Genomic DNA, 18,269 nt, shown 5'->3' with positions numbered 1-18,269 from the left:
TTTAAATTTCGACTAAACTTGTCCTACAATCGCCAGCGGCTGAAGGGATGGTGTAAATCCAACTAGGGACCATGCAGGTAGCAAAAGTAATGTAAGGCCCCATGGTTCCTAGTAACTGAACTACCTGAGGGAAGTTGATCTATATCATAAATTGTAACTGTGTAACGAATTTATCTGCTTTTCAGTTTAGTGCTATGACATTCTCTGTTCTAAAATGACAACGTAATGAATGTATGTCTTTGAAACGAAACCACTTTGTACTTACAATGTATATTAATGCAGACTTGTTCTCGTCACTATATGGCTGGAATAATGCAACTCAACTTTTATATTGTGTTGTCCCCTATGGTTAAAATGTTTTAGACTCTATTACTAGTTTTACATGTATATCTGTGATATTCTAGTTGTTTTACCGCCCTTCGTCGGCAGGTTTTTATAATTGACATATATTTCATTTCAATATCAAATGTTCTCGTCACGATATGGCTGAAATATTGCCGATGTGACGTTAAATATTAACTCACTCACTCACTCACTCACTCACTCTATAGCCCGTGTTTTATATCGTATTGTCTTCTTTAATTGGATGTGACGCCCATTTCTGGTGTCCCCCGCCGTGATGTTGCTGGAATATTGCTAAAAGCGGCGTAAAACCAAACTCACTCAGTCAGTCAGTCATTAATTGGAATGTTTTAGCTTTGATCGCAAGTTTTATATTATATCTGTGATTATCTAGTATTTTTACTGTCCATCGTGGACAGGTTTTAATCTTCAAAATATTTCACTTTTTATTGTATAAATTGTTTTCGTCACGATATGGAGATATTGCCGATGTGACGTTAAATATTAACTCACTCACTATACTACTACTGGTGTCTTCCCGTTACCATCATTGTCTCATTCCGTATCTCCCAAAACTTGAACTTCTACAATCCCCCCCCCCCCTCCCACATGGTGTCATATCTACTGGCATACACTATCAACCCCCACCCACCATCGTATATACCCAACCCTGCACTGTCCACCAGTACAATTCACTACATCTTAACACCCATTTAATTCATCAAATCCACCCGTATCTCCCACGCGTGCCATCTGCCAATAAACACTTGTCGTATCATCCGATTCTTGCAATATAAACTACTACTCCACCCGTATATCACACACCTCGTACTGTCACCCAACTCGCAACTCCGACCTACATAACCTACTGCACAATCGCCGGCTGTTTAGGTCATCGTGACATGTCTCCAGGATTGTTAATAATCTCAAAATAACCTGTCCTACCTGTCGCGTTGCTACGTTTACGCCCCTTTGAAAGCATTCATGGGGACGATATTGAACACTTCAAAGTCATGTCACAACTATGGGATTCAGGTTATTCCTTGTAAAATACATCCAAATCAATGTTAATGTATGGCACTTACGACTATCTTAGCGCTAAGAGAGCTTCGAAAATCTAGGTCCTGTTCTTGCTTTTTAAGAGTTATATTACACGGATCGTGCACAACACACTACGAGGAATGGCCTCTGAAATAGGATTGACAATGACAGGATTTCCTGTTTGATTTGACGCTAGACAGTATAAGCTTACATCATGACCTAAGTAGATAATTTATTATCTACCATCTTCGCGTACATATTTCACTGATTTCGTTTGCAACTTTATCTATATCAAGACAGATTTACTGAGAGGTGCTGGGACAGAACAGGACACACCTACCTGGAGGTTCGGCTTCCTTGTTGTACATGTCACTTCCGGGTCAGACCTTTATGCACGAGTTTTATCGTAATCGAATTGTTCCCTGTTCCCTGATGCACTGACATGGACGGGTACAAAACTGGATTAAGTGACGACACTGCACGTTATACTGAGATAAATGTCTACCAGTTTTACTATGGTCTCATGACGGGTCAGTTTATGTGGTACGAAATTCCTGTACAATATTTATTTTAACCAAAAATCTCCACCGAGCTATGCATTCTGTAACTATAACGCAATAATGCAATATTTTGATAACTAAATAATTCAAAGTTGTGACATGAATCGTTGTCTTTTTTGCAAATATCTACATACGATGCGGGCAAATATAAATTCAAAAGCTTTTTAACATTTGCAATAACGTTTGACTTGAATGACTTCACTTTTTATCCGCTTAAAGGGAACATTATTGTTGTTTGATGATACATGGTAAGATATATGAGTATATATCCCAGTGTTGATATTCCCAGTAAAAGTAATGAACGCATTTTCTCCGATACTCGATGTAAGTCCCAATGGTCCCTGGTATGGTGATCTAACTTCAGTTATTGGCGATTTATAGCCCATTTTTATACTGTATTGTTTTTCCCCTATAGTTAAAACGTTTTAGATTTAATTACTAGTTTTACATACATATCTGTGATATTCTAGTTGTTTTACTGTCCTTCGTCGGCAGGTTTTTTATAATATACATATACTTCATTTCAATATCAAATGTTCTCGTCACGATATGGCTGAAATATTGCCGATGTGACGTTAAATATTGACTCACTCACTCACTCCAATACTCTATGAACGATTAGTAAAGTTTTAATGCGTCAGCTCGTCACGAATATGGTCCTGGTTCGATTCCTCTAAGAAAAGATACAACATGTGAAGTATATATTTTTACCAGAAGTGCATTTTTGTCTCAGACAGTGTGTCTGTGTAAGTACTTTATCTCAGACTGAGAGAATTGCGACGGTCGAGGTAACCCTCACAGAGTTACCTCCCTTTGACTACACGCGTTCTCGACAAATGTGATGTGAATCAGTGCGTGAGTTTAGTTTTACGCCGCTTGTAGCAATATTCAGGCAATATCACCACTGGTTACATCCAAAATGGGTTTCAGTTCACACATTGTAACCATACGAGGAACCGAACCCGGATCCTCGGCTTTGCGAGCGAACGCTTTAACCAGTAGGACAGCCCTCCGCCCCACTGTGATCTAAATATGGAGTGAGTCGCCGACAGGGCAGATAACTCGACTGATAGACCATATTCTGAGAATTAAACCAAGTGACAGAAACATAGATCTAGGGTGAGATCAGCGATATTTCATGAGAGACATACAAACAATGAAACTGCATCACGAGGCTTTGACGAGGATGAGGTCACAGCCATGACTGACTAAATCGCTAACGTTGTGTGCTGGCGATTTTGCGTTAGGCAGGACTCAGCCCAAAGTATGTTCTAGAACTTCTACTTTACTATATGTTTCCTTATAATCCTTACCAATTCACTACAAACTCACATCACTATTTTCGTATTCTTTGAACCCGTGAATTTCCGGGTTAGAATTGGTTTTCAGTAACCCATGCTTGTCGTAAGAGGCGACTAACTCGATCGGGTGGTCAGGCTCGCTGACTTGGTTGACACATGTTATCGCATCCCAATTGCGTTGTTCCATGCCCATGGTGTTGATCACCGGATTGTCTGACTCGAATATTAACAAAACAAACACACAAACAAAACATATACTGTGAGATTTCCTATCATGACCATCATTTTGTCTACCTATGGAGGATAGAATGGATCTTCAGGAACCCATGTTTCCCATGTTCTTGTAGTTGATAAACAGCGGCGTTAAACAAGAAGGCGAACAAACAAATCATGAGCTTTGTCATTACATTGCTTACAGTCCATAGCCCCGTTTCACAAAGCTCTCGTAAGCCTAAGATCTCGTAACTTTTCTCGTAGCATTCGTACCTCCTATACTGTAACATAGGAATGCTACGAGAAAAAATACGAGATCTTAGGCTTACGAGAGCTTTGTGAAACGGGGCCATGATCCGGATCCGTTACGATTCACTCATCTCAAATTATCAATATCCCTATCAGAAATATAACTGAAATAATTGCATCGACTTTCTGAACCCTGTAGACTAAAACACCAAGCTGCATCAGGGAATATTTTGACAGACAACACAAATGCGTGTGAATTGAACCTAAATGTGTGCCACAGAAGGCAAAACTATGCATTTAAGACTGTTTATAGGTGTTATGTGTTACCAAGTTTATGTGTTACCAATCTTCCACCAGCTGACGTCACCCTGACGTAAAATAATGAAAGATGCTCAAATTTCATCGCAGAGCTGTGGAAATTTATCCCTCGATGTGTTAGAAACGCAACAAACTATAGACTGCCTGACTGAGTTTGGATTTTATGCTGCTTTTAGCAATATTCCAGCAACATCACGGCGGGGGACACCAGAAATGGGCTTCACACATTGTACCCATGTGGGGATTCGAACCCGGGTCTACAAGCTAAAAAGTTAGAATGGCAGCCACTATATAAAAAATATGTTTTATAGCAGCGTTGGTGCCCAAGGAGTATAAAAAATCACACAGAAAGAACAATTCTCCATATTTTAACGCTTAATTTAAAGTGAACTTATGCAATGGAGTATTAGACGCTGTTTCATGCACTCTTATGTCATGTAACGTAAATAATAAGGATTCGATTCATGCTTCAATATTGTTGGGTGCCATGAAGCAGTGATGTTTAAGAAATACATAGGGGGTACTAAACGACCTTCCGTGTAATACCAATTTTATTAAACGAGTTAATGATTTGGTATCGAACTCGCTTTCGCTCGTTTGATACTAAATTTTTCATTGGTTTAATAAAATTGGTAAAACACGGAAGCGAGTTTAGTATTCTGTTTATTACTCTCCACCATCAATTGATAGAAACTGCTTACAGTGTGATGACTCTCAGCTTTCCGCGAGTCAAGCAAGGTCTAATACCATTGTGATGGAGGTATTAGTTTTGTGACGTCATAACTGTTACCATTATGACGTCATATGTCTAGCGATATTACACTAGTGTAATATTGCCGTAAAAATATTACACTGCAGTATCTTCAACGGGAGAGTAATACATAGAGTATATCACACTCGGTCTCATTACATACTAATTATACGAAACTCGTGACCTTCCTATGTTATCTGACCGAGCGAAACCATAGAAAGGACACTCGTTTCGTATAATTCGTATGTAATGAGACCGAGTGTGATATTCTCTATGAATATCGATTACGATGAAACATTTGAAAGTGGGATAACCGATCTAAACTTTCTACTTGCTGTTGAAGAAATCGATAGCATTTTGGCTACATTGGCATGTGAAAAGACCGAGGATGTCATTGCCGCGGCTGGTGTCACTGACAAAACTAAATTTGCAGCTATATAACCACCTGTATACGCCCCCAATTCGTCAAACACAGTACAGTTATCCCCTAAATATACTGAGTTTGGTCTCATCGCGATACATACACACAAACATTTGTATAGCGCCGATATCCAGTACAACTGCTCAAAGGCGCTTTGTTTTCCCTCGATCATTGTATGTCAATCACAACGGCACATCGTGTTTTCAATCTCAACTCCTTGGGGAGCACCGAGTTAATGTGGATTTCCATCCTAACGAGGTACCCATTCACAGCTGGGTGGAGTGGGACACATAGTCACAGCACTTTGTCCAAGTTTTACTGCACGTTGCTGTACCCTAGTTGCACGTATTCATGTGGCCACCATCTGGTCATCTACCAACGGATTCGTGGGTTCTTTTAAGTGCACAGGGTTGTGTACTGTACACTAGGGGTTGTGACAACACTTAAAGAGTCTGCACACAAAGTTCACTCCAAGGTTTTTTACACCCGGTTACAGGTGGGCTCGATCCCGGCACCTCCAATCTCGCTGAATAACTAGCCTGGCGTCTTAGCCAGCTCGCCCACCGAGCCCCCAATACTGCCCCCAATACTAACAATCAGTTACCTACTTCCGTTGTCAGTCTAGACACATTAAGGTCGTTTTACGACGATATCGTACTGGCCACAGTTGGTTTACTCATGACTGTCTGCTCAAAACAGTTGAAGATGGACCTCCTATTGATATCTCTTGCGATGAAGTGTTCACCATCAAGCATATTCTGCTTGACTGTGTGGAGTTTTCCAATGCAAGGGCTTCGCATCATCAAGCAGGAAATCAGAAAGATCTGTTTCCCCGAATGAGCAGACATCTATTTGTTAACTACTTGATATACTTTGGACTGTATAATGAATTATAACTATGCATGTGTACAACAATTTGACTGTTTTTTAAATGTGGTGTTTTAACGGTTTCAAATTATAGACAGTAATGAAGAAATGTGAATTTTGAGAAACTACTTTCAACTTTGTAACTTTGTATGTAAAATGTGTACATGAGCATACTTTGCTAAGGACCACAAAAATTCCCAACTTTACTTTAACATAGATATATAATTTGCAATTGTATCCCTTTAAAACTGGATAAATAATAATATAGTAACCCCTTTTTAGGCAAACAGACATTTTAATTGAACCAAATGCACTTGATACATGAGTAGCCATGAAAATGGTTTTCATGGTACCAATCAACCATTTTGCAAATCATGGAACGAGTCATTTACAAGTACACAACACCTTTCAATAGCAGGCATGGGATCCACAACATTAAATGACATACTGAAACTAGGATCCATTCTTACAATAAACCTATATATTTATACCAAGTTTATATACCCCACATCATACTTTTCTGTTGAATCAATGATTTGATCCTTAATAAAGTGTGAATAGTATAATACAGGTGTGACGGAAAACTAACTCACTCACTCAGTCACCCAAAAGGTTCGGTAATTCGGTTCATTGTGTGATCGTATTCCGACAGCGACAAACGTTGCTCACAATATTGATCACCCGATTGTCTGGTTCCAGACTCGATTATTTACACGCCACTATCGTGTTGCTGGAATACTGTGGCTTAAAACAACAAACATACACATACACAGTTAGACAGTTTAATGGCTTATGTGTCTCAAATTTGAAAAATATACACGAACATAGCTATGTATTCTTTCTGAAAAATATCTCGGGTCCTTCTTTTTGAATACGGACCTGGTTAAGGGTAATAATTTGTAAAATGTAACACAATCTGTTGTCACAACAGAATGTTGATACAGCTGTGTTAGTGAATATATACGCCTTATAGTTGTGTGGCTTAACGTTGTTTGAGCTCCATCCGATGTACAAATGCTCACAATTGTTTTTGTTAACCTTCTCATTGAAGATCCATGCAGCATCAGCACGCCCTTACCTCGAATGGATGAACGACTGCCATCTAACCACGTGATCAGCCAAGCCAGTGACTCCTCGATCCGTTCTGGGTGGTACAGCGTAGATAAAGGCATGGAACCGCTTAGTGGCGTGCCAAGTTTTCCTGCTTGTGGAACCGAGCGTCCAATATACAGCACAGGTGGGTGACAGGAACATAGTTATGGTGAAATCGTAGCTCTGTGAAATAAACTGGTGTCCAAAAAAGTACACACCTGATGCTTTGGTAATTGTTTCTAAAAACAAAGTGATATACTAGCCACATTAAGAAACTGCATTGTCAAAATATTATCCCAGTTGATAAGTACGATAACAATGTCAAAGGTACATATAAACTTTTCATGGAGGGACCTTGAGACCATAACAAGTTGGGAGAATTTCAATCGAAAAGTCAATCACAATGACGTCACGAGTCCACAAGCGGGACAGGGGTCAAACGACCATGTCACAAGCTTAAAAACGGGTATGTCCACCATCGGCATTGAGAACAGCAGTGCATCGACGACGCATAGAGCCTATCAAACGTGCAAGGAAGGCTTGTGGGATGTCACGCCAGATTCTCTCAAGTTCAGTTGCAAGGTCAAGGACGTTATCTGGCGGATGAGGAAGACAGCGTAGACGTCGATCCATCTCGTCCCAAATATGCTCTATCGGGGAGAGATCCGGTGAATTTGCAGGCCAAGGCAGTAAGTCAACGTTGTGGTGTTGCAAGAAATCCATAGCAACCCTTGCCGTATGAGGGCGGGCATTGTCTTGTTGGAATGACGTTGCAGAAATGGAATTGCCACAGGTCGAAGAATCTGATCCCTGTAGCCCACACCAGTTCAGTTGCCCTGAACAATCACCAAAGGAGTTCTTTGGCGTTCTGTTATTCCACCCCAAATCATCACGGAACCACCACCAAAAGCAATTCCTCTCCAAACACAGGCCTGTGCATAACGTTCTTCCACGCGTCTATAGGCACGTTGACGTCCACCACTATGGGAAATGTTAAACCTGGACTCATCTGTAAAAACAACATTTCTCCACCAAAACAAGGATCTGCGGACATGATTTCGGCACAACATTCGGCGAGCTTGTCGATGACGTTGTGTCAGGATAGGCCGTATGGCGGGACGTCGTGGTCTGATCCCGTGATGACGTAAACGTTGTCGAACTGTGTTGGGGTGGATACGGCGAAGTCCTGGGATGGTTCGGGCAGTCATCACTGCAGTCGGAAACCTGTGGCGAAGATGGGTCACCCTTATCCATCTGTCCTGTCTTGGCGTTGTTACACGTGGACGTCCAGAACGTGGCCGATCGATGACGTCATTTGTGTTCTGGTAGCCTCTCACCAGTGCAGAAATGGTGTTCCGGTGGCAGTGGAAATGTGTAGCCACCTGTCGTTGAGACATTCCCCCAAGGACCATCCCAATGGCCTCACGACGTTCTCAGTGGCCCAATGGCCTTCTCCGGAGGTCAGCGACTCAGTCATATGGCTGTAATATTGTCAAGTTCGCCATTATACAGCAAGCACATTCATACTGTCAATCACCGGCTTGTTTGATCAAGTCTTCACTATAAACAGGTTGTCCTCTTATACCCGTAGTGCTAGGTATAGCAACCTCACAAAAGTCGAAAGAGGCGACTTTACTAAAATGCTGATATTTACTATCAGATTATTTGGCATCATACCCAAGCAGGATAGACCACGGAGAACAAGCCTGGGTTATCAAACTACCTTCACTAATTCACTCATGTTATCTTGCAGGGAGATGGGGCGACATCTACTTTATGTGCGAAGGATCCGCCAACTATCCCTGTGCTGGGAGAATGATACTCATGAAAACGATTTGTGAAAGCAAGAGCGTTTTTGCTCTGTTCTACACGGCCTATCATCATATGAATTATTGTTTCGGTAATGATTACTTTGATATCGATAATCTAAACACTTTCGTGCACACCCGTCAAGGTCCGGGTTAGAATGTGCCTTCAATAACCCATGCTTGTCGTAAGAGGCGACTAACGGGATCGGGTGGTCAGGCTCGCTGACTTGGTTCACATATGTTCCCAATTGCGCAGATCGATGCTCATGCTGTTGATCACTGGATTATCTGGTCCAGATTCGATTATTTACCGACTGCCGCCATTTAGCTGGAATATTGCTGTGTCCGGCGTAAAACTTAACTCACTCACTCACTTTCGTGCAACAATTTCACAAGATATTGTGGAGTGTGTGAGAGGAGTGTGTACCAGGATCACGACACACATAGCGTACGTAACGTTACGACCCATCGTAACTTTAAACTTTATCATAGGATTACGAATAAAGTTCTGCTACGAACGGTTTGTAGATATGGTCCTAGGTTGCAAACATTTATTCACTTTGTCAGCAATTACCAGATGGAGTTACTGAAATTTGACTTTGTCCAAAGGACGTTTTAGCTATATTCATTGTATTTATTTAATCATCATATTTACTAAAACGTAAGAATGTTTACCCCAACCCGCAGAGTTTTTAATATGTGAGGTTCGAATTCAGCAAACCAATAAATGGCGTCACTGAATCGAGTTTATACATGGCCGACATAGCGGTCATTTCATAACGCGTTCGCGCTGAAGACACTGGTTCGATTCCCCACATGGGTACAATGTGTGAAGCCCATTTCTGGAGTCCCCCGTCGTGATATTGCTGGAATATTTCTAAAAGCGGCGTAAAACCTAACTCACTCACTCACACAACATAGAACTGAGTATGCAATTTGATTGTGGTATGCAGATTAACATACGGTTTTTAGAATTTTAAATTAAAGTTTGAGTCACATGTTCCCAGAAGCTGACTTGCATATGAGACACATTCTCTAAAGCCTCCTGCTTCGTGAAGCTGGTTTACATGAACCAAGCCAAGTATTCGGTGTTTCTGAGCAGAATTCCGGTACAAATAATAAGCCTGGCGCTTGCTCCGATTGACAATGATGAGTTCTGCATGTAATATAATGTATATGACCCGAGTAACTATTGTATATGCTCCATATAAGAGGATATGACTCGTGTAACAGTTTTATATGCTCAACATAACAATGGAATATACAATGCTGTATGCTCCATGTAACAATGGTGTATGATCCAAGTAACAATTGTGTATGCTCCAATTAACAATGGTGTATGCTCCATGTAACAATGTAGTATGCTTCATGTAACAATGGTGTATGCTCCATGTAACAATGGTGTATGCTCCATGTAACAATGGTGTATGCTCCATGTAACAATGGTGTATGCTCCAAGTTACAGTGGTGTATGCTCCAAGTAACAATGGTGTATGCTTCATGTAACAATGGTGTATGCTCCATGTAACAATGGTGTATGATCCATGTAACAATGGTGTATGCTCCATGTAACAATGGTGTATGCTCCATGTAACAATGGTGTATGCTCCATGTAACAATGGTGTATGCTCCAAGTAACAATGGTGTATGCTCCATGTAACAATGGTGTATGCTCCATGTAACAATGGTGTATGATCCAAGTTACAATGGTGTATGCTCCATGTAACAATGGTGTATGCTCCATGTAACAATGGTGTATGATCCATGTAACAATGGTGTATGCTCCAAGTAACAATGGTGTATGCTCCATGTAACAATGGTGTATGCTTCATGTAACAATGGTGTATGCTCCATGTAACAATGGTGTATGATCTATGTAACAATGGTGTATGCTCCATGTAACAATGGTGTATGCTCCAAGTAACAATGGTGTATGCTCCATGTAGCAATGGTGTATGCTCCATGTAACAATGGTGTATGATCCAAGTTACAATGGTGTAAGCTCCAATTAACAATGGTGTATGCTTCATGTAACAATGGTGTATGCTCCATGTAACAATGGTGTATGATCCAAGTAACAATGGTGTATGCTCCATGTAACAATGGTGTATGCTCCATGTAACAATGGTGTATGATCCAAGTTACAATGGTGTATGCTCCAATTAACAATGGTGTATGCTTCATGTAACAATGGTGTATGCTCCAAGTAACAATGGTGTGTGCTCCATGTAACAATGGTGTATGCTCCAAGTAACAATGGTGTGTCCTCCAAGTAACAATGGTGTATGCTCCATGTAACAATGGTGTATGCTCCAAGTAACAATGGTGTATGCTCCAAGTTACAGTGGTGTATGCTCCAAGTAACAATGGTGTATGCTCCAAGTAACAATGGTGTATGCTCCAATTAACAATGGTGTATGCTCCATGTAACAATGGTGTATGCCCCAAGTAACAATGGTGTATGCTCCAAGTTACAATGGTGTATGCTCCAAGTAACAATGGTGTATGCTCCAAGTAACAATGGTGTATGCTCCTAGTTACAGTGATGTATGCTCCAAGTAACAATGGTGTATGCTCCAAGTAACAATGGTGTATGCTCCAAGTAACAATGGTGTATGCTCCAAGTAACAATGGTGTATGCTCCAAGTTACAGTGGTGTATGCTCCAAGTAACAATGGTGTATGCTCCAAGTAACAATGGTGTATGCTCCATGTAACAGTGGTGTATGATCCAAGTAACAATGGTGTATGCTCCAAGTTACAGTGGTGTATGCTCCATGTAACAATGGTGTATGCTCCAAGTAACAATGGTGTATGTTCCAAATAACAATGGTGTATGCCCCATGTAACAGTGGTGTATGATCCAAGTAACAATGGTGTATGCTCCAAGTTACAGTGGTGTATGCTCCATGTAACAATGGTGTATCCTCCATGTAACAATGGTGTATGCTCCAAGTAACAATGGTGTATGCTCCATGTAACAATGGTGTATGCTCCATGTAACAATGGTGTATGCTCCAAGTTACAGTGGTGTATGATCCATGTAACAATGGTGTATCCTCCATGTAACAATGGTGTATGCTCCAAGTAACAATGGTGTATCCTCCATGTAACAATGGTGTATGCTTCATGTAACAGTGGTGTATGCTCCATGTAACAATGGTGTATGATCCAAGTAACAATGGTGTATGCTCCATGTAACAATGGTGTATGCTCCATGTAACAATGGTGTATGATCCAAGTAACAATGTGTATGCTCCAATTAACAATGGTGTATGCTTCATGTAACAATGGTGTATGCTCCAAGTAACAATGTTGTGTGCTCCATGTAACAATGGTGTATGCTCCAAGTAACAATGGTGTGTGCTCCATGTAACAATGGTGTATGCTCCAATTAACAATGGTGTATGCTCCATGTAACAATGTAGTATGCTCCAAGTAACAATGGTGTATGCTCGAAGTAACAATGGTGTATGCCCCATGTAACAGTGGTGTATGCTCCATGTAACAATGGTGTATGCTCCAAGTAACAATGGTGTATGATCCATGTAACAATGGTGTATGCTCCAAGTAACAATGGTGTATGCTCCAAGTAACAATGGTGTATGCTCCAAGTAACAATGGTGTATGCTCCAAGTTACAGTGGTGTATGCTCCAAGTAACAATGGTGTATGCTCCAACTAACAATGGTGTATGCTCCAATTAACAATGGTGTATGCTCCAAGTAACAATGTTGTATGCTCCAAGTTACAGTGGTGTATGCTCCAAGTAACAATGGTGTATGCTCCAAGTAACAATGGTGTATGCTCCTAGTTACAGTGGTGTATGCTCCATGTAACAGTGGTGTATGATCCATGTAACAATGGTGTATGCTCCATGTAACAATGGTGTATGCTCCAAGTAACAATGGTGTATGCTCCAAGTAACAATGGTGTATGCTCCATGTAACAATGGTGTATGCTCCAAGTAACAATGGTGTATGCTCCAAGTTACAGTGGTGTATGCTCCATGTAACAATGGTGTATGCTCCAAGTAACAATGGTGTATGCTCCAAGTAACAATGGTGTATGCTCCAAGTAACAATGGTGTATGCTCCAAGTTACAGTGGTGTATGCTCCAAGTAACAATGGTGTATGCTCCAATTAACAATGGTGTATGCTCCAAGTAACAATGGTGTATGCCCCATGTAACAGTGGTGTATGATCCAAGTAACAATGGTGTATGCTCCAAGTTACAGTGGTGTATGCTCCATGTAACAATGGTGTATGCTCCAAGTAACAATGGTGTATGTTCGAAATAACAATGGTGTATGCCCCATGTAACAGTGGTGTATGATCCAAGTAACAATGGTGTATGCTCCAAGTTACAGTGGTGTATGCTCCATGTAACAATGGTGTATCCTCCATGTAACAACGGTGTATGCTCCAAGTAACAATGGTGTATGCTCCAAGTAACAATGGTGTATGCTCCATGTAACAATGGTGTATGCTCCAAGTTACAGTGGTGTATGCTCCATGTAACAATGGTGTATCCTCCATGTAACAATGGTGTATGCTCCAAGTAACAATGGTGTATGCTCCATGTAACAATGGTGTATCCTCCATGTAACAATGGTGTATCCTCCATGTAACAATGGTGTATGCTCCAAGTAACAATGGTGTATGCTCCAAGTAACAATGGTGTATCCTCCATGTAACAATGGTGTATGCTCCAAGTAACAATGGTGTATGCTCCAAGTAACAATGGTGTATGCTCCTAGTTACAGTGGTGTATGCTCCATGTAACAATGGTGTATGATCCATGTAACAATGGTGTATGCTCCATGTAACAATGGTGTATGCTCCAAGTAACAATGGTGTATGCTCCAAGTAACAATGGTGTATGCTCCATGTAACAATGGTGTATGCTCCAAGTAACAATGGTGTATGCTCCAAGTTACAGTGGTGTATGCTCCATGTAACAATGGTGTATGCTCCAAGTAACAATGGTGTATGCTCCAAGTAACAATGGTGTATGCTCCAAGTAACAATGGTGTATGCTCCAAGTTACAGTGGTGTATGCTCCAAGTAACAATGGTGTATGCTCCAATTAACAATGGTGTATGCTCCAAGTAACAATGGTGTATGCCCCATGTAACAGTGGTGTATGATCCAAGTAACAATGGTGTATGCTCCAAGTTACAGTGGTGTATGCTCCATGTAACAATGGTGTATGCTCCAAGTAACAATGGTGTATGTTCGAAATAACAATGGTGTATGCCCCATGTAACAGTGGTGTATGATCCAAGTAACAATGGTGTATGCTCCAAGTTACAGTGGTGTATGCTCCATGTAACAATGGTGTATCCTCCATGTAACAACGGTGTATGCTCCAAGTAACAATGGTGTATGCTCCAAGTAACAATGGTGTATGCTCCATGTAACAATGGTGTATGCTCCAAGTTACAGTGGTGTATGCTCCATGTAACAATGGTGTATCCTCCATGTAACAATGGTGTATGCTCCAAGTAACAATGGTGTATGCTCCATGTAACAATGGTGTATCCTCCATGTAACAATGGTGTATCCTCCATGTAACAATGGTGTATGCTCCAAGTAACAATGGTGTATGCTCCAAGTAACAATGGTGTATCCTCCATGTAACAATGGTGTATGCTCCAAGTTACAGTGGTGTATGCTCCATGTAACAATGGTGTATCCTCCATGTAACAATGGTGTATGCTCCAAGTAACAATGGTGTATGCTCCATGTAACAATGGTGTATCCTCCATGTAACAATGGTGTATCCTCCATGTAACAATGGTGTATGCTCCAAGTAACAATGGTGTATGCTCCAAGTAACAATGGTGTATCCTCCATGTAACAATGGTGTATGCTCCAAGTAACAATGGTGTATCCTCCATGTAACAATGGTGTATGCTCCATGTAACAATGGTGTATGCTCCATGTAACAATGGTGTATGCTCCATGTAACAATGGTGTATGCTCCATCACTGACATATGACAGTGATGTTCGCTTCAGATAAGGTGTTCTTGTCAATACCATGGAGAGACTAGGTCATATACACTGATCAGGGACAAGGTGTTCTTGTCAACACCATGCAGACACTAGGTCAAATACACTGATCAGAGACAAGGTGTTCTTGTCAACACCATGGAGACAGTAGGTCATATACATTAATCAGATAAAAGGTGTTCTTGTCAACACCATGGAGACACTAGGTCATATACACTGATCAGGGACAAGGTGTTCTTGTCAACACCATGGAGACACTAGGTCAAATACACTGATCAGAGACAAGGTGTTCTTGTCAACACCATGGAGACAGTAGGTCATATACATTGATCAGATAAAAGATGTTCTTGTCAACACCATGGAGACACTAGGCCATATACATTGATCAGAGACAATGTGTTCTTGTCAACACCATGGAGACACTAGGTCATATACATTGATCAGAGACAAGGTGTTCTAGTCAACACCATGGAGACACTATATCATATACACTGATCAGGGACAATGTGTTCTTGTCAACACCATGCAGACACTAGGTCAAATACACTGATCAGAGACAAGGTGTTATTGTCAATACCATGGAGACACTTGGTCAAATACACTGATCAGAGACAAGGTGTTATTGTCAACACCATGGAGAGACTATATCATATACACTGATCAGGGACAAGGTGTTCTTGTCAACACCATGGAGACACTAGGTCATATACACTGATCAGAGACAATGTGTTATTGTCAACACCATGGAGAGACTATATCATATACACTGATCAGAGACAAGGTGTTCTTGTCAACACCATGGAGAGACTATATCATATACATTGATCAGACACAAGGTGTTCTTGCCAACACCATGGAGACACTAGGTCAAATACACTGATCAGAGACAAGGTTTTCTTGTCAGCACCATGGAAACACTAGGTCATGTACACTGATCAGACACAAGGTGTTCTAGTCAACACCATGGAGACACTCGGACGCTCTATACACAGATCAGAGACAAGGTGTTCTAGTCAACACCATGGAGACACTCAGCCGCATACACAGATCAGAAACAAGGTGTTCTAGTCAACACCATGGAGACACTTGGCCGCATACACAGATCAGACACAAGGTGCTCTAGTCAACACCACGGAGACACTAGGCCGTATACACTGATCAGAGACAAGGTGTTCTTGTCAACACCATGGAGACACTAGGTCATATATACTGTTCGGAGACAAGGTGTTGTCGTCAGCACCATGGGATCACTAGGTCATTAATACTGCCTCAGATACTCTGATCAGGGACAAGGTATTCCAAAGACTTCATCTTCTTTTGAGATCCATTGTTTTGCCTTCAGGCACTTCAAAATGTCACTTGAAGACACCCCATCATATCATTCTGGACATTTTAGAACTTTACAACGATCTTTCTACTGGCCAATGTGCAATCGTCCTTTGATGGTTACCAGGTCACGTAGGCATAGCAGGTAACACAAAAGCCAATGCTGCAGCTAAACCACCCCTCGACAAACCGTCACGTGGAGACACTGGTTCATACACAAAAATGAGCTGAGAAGAATACTAAGAATTGAATATACATTCTTGTTCCTTTATTTACAAAAAATATGTTGACCCACATCATATGTTACAAAGTTTAAAAGTTTAAAAGTGGTCTGTAAATAATAGCATCGATATGCAATGGGGAACCAATGACATGTGCCAACCAAGCCAGCCAGCCTGACCCCCCCATCCCGTTAGTCGCCTCTTACAACAAGCATACTGAAGGTCAATTTTAAACACGGACCTTCCCAGGTCACATTTTTGTGCAGAAAAATACATTGAACCATGCAAATGTAATAAAATGCACTTTACAATGTAAATGTTTAAATATTTATGAAATGCTTTAAAAGTTTGACCACCATTTAAAATGTTTGTGTAAACCACCATGACAAAATATCTAAACTCATTTAAAAAAGTTCCTGTATACCAAGAATGACTGCTGCCATTGAAGAATAATACATTGCAAACACAAATCAAATCATGAACAGATGGAGCGTCTAACATCACGGTTAGAAGTGGCTGACTTCCATGTTGTGAATGAAACTGTCGCTGCTGTTGTTGGGAGCGTCTGACATCGCTGCTGTTGTTGGGAGTGTCTGACATTGCTGCTGTTGTTGGGAGAGTCTGACATAGCTGCTGGTTGTGGGAGCTTCTGACATCGCTGTTGTTGGTGGGAGTGTCTGACATCGCTGCTGTTGGTGATAGTGTCTGACATCGCTGCTGTTGGTGGGAGAGTCTGACATCGCTGTTGTTGGTGATAGTGTCTGACATCGCTGCTGTTGGTGGGAGAGTCTGACATCGCTGTTGTTGGGAGAGTCTGACATCGCTGTTGTTGGTGGGAGAGTCTGACATCGCTGCTGTTGGTGGGAGAGTCTGACATCACGGTTGTTAGCGGGAGAGTCTGACATCACTGTTGTTAGCGGGAGAGTCTGACATCGCTGTTGTTAGCGGGAGAGTCTGACATCGCTGTTGTTAGCGGGAGAGTCTGACATCGCTGTTGTTAGCGGGAGAGTCTGACATCGCTGTTGTTAGCGGGAGAGTCTGACATCACTGTTGTTAGCGGGAGAGTCTGACATCTCTGTTGTTAGCGGGAGAGTCTGACATCACTGTTGTTAGCGGGAGAGTCTGACATTGCTGCTGTTGGTGGGAGTGTCTGACATCGCTGCTGTTGTTGGGAGCGTCTGACATTGCTGCTGTTGGTGGGAGTGTCTGACATAGCTGCTGGTTGTGGGAGCGTCTGACATCGCTGCTGTTGGTGGGAGTGTCTGACATCGCTGTTGTTGGTGGGAGAGTCTGACATCGCTGTTGTTGGTGATAGTGTCTGACATCGCTGCTGTTGTTGGGAGTGTCTGACATCGCTGCTGTTGTTGGGAGTGTCTGACATCGCTGCTGTTGTTGGGAGTGTCTGACATCGCTGCTGGTGGTGGGAGTGTCTGACATCGCTGCTGTTGTTGGGAGTGTCTGACATTGCTGCTGTTGGTGGGAGTGTCTGACATCGCTGCTGTTGGTGATAGTGTCTGACATCGCTGCTGTTGGTGGGAGAGTCTGACATAGCTGCTGGTTGTGGGAGCTTCTGACATCGCTGTTGTTGGTGGGAGTGTCTGACATCGCTGCTGTTGGTGATAGTGTCTGACATCGCTGCTGTTGGTGGGAGAGTCTGACATCGCTGTTGTTGGTGATAGTGTCTGACATCGCTGCTGTTGGTGGGAGAGTCTGACATCGCTGTTGTTAGCGGGAGAGTCTGACAT

At 41.8% G+C, this 18,269-nt stretch overlaps 1 protein-coding gene across 1 annotated transcript; it reads right to left on the bottom strand.

Annotated features, from left to right (window-relative positions):
* Positions 1-17,633: 17,633 nt before the first annotated feature.
* LOC124290587 (involucrin-like) lies at positions 17,634-18,269 on the bottom strand. The gene has a single exon (XM_046727339.1). The coding sequence runs from the start codon at positions 18,267-18,269 to the stop codon at positions 17,634-17,636; it is 636 nt and encodes a 211-aa protein (XP_046583295.1).

This window comes from Haliotis rubra, unplaced genomic scaffold (genome assembly GCF_003918875.1).
Source record: "Haliotis rubra isolate DU_JTF1 unplaced genomic scaffold, ASM391887v1 Scf1125, whole genome shotgun sequence".
Taxonomy (NCBI): Eukaryota; Metazoa; Mollusca; class Gastropoda; order Lepetellida; family Haliotidae; genus Haliotis; species Haliotis rubra.
Note: the sequence above shows the minus strand (reverse complement) of the source record. Positions and strands in the feature narration are given on the sequence as shown.

Bases quoted from the DNA above. Each gene is read 5' to 3' on its own strand.
- LOC124290587 (XM_046727339.1), bottom strand. From the start codon at position 18,269: ATGTCAGACTCTCCCGCTAACAACAGCGATGTCAGACTCTCCCACCAA.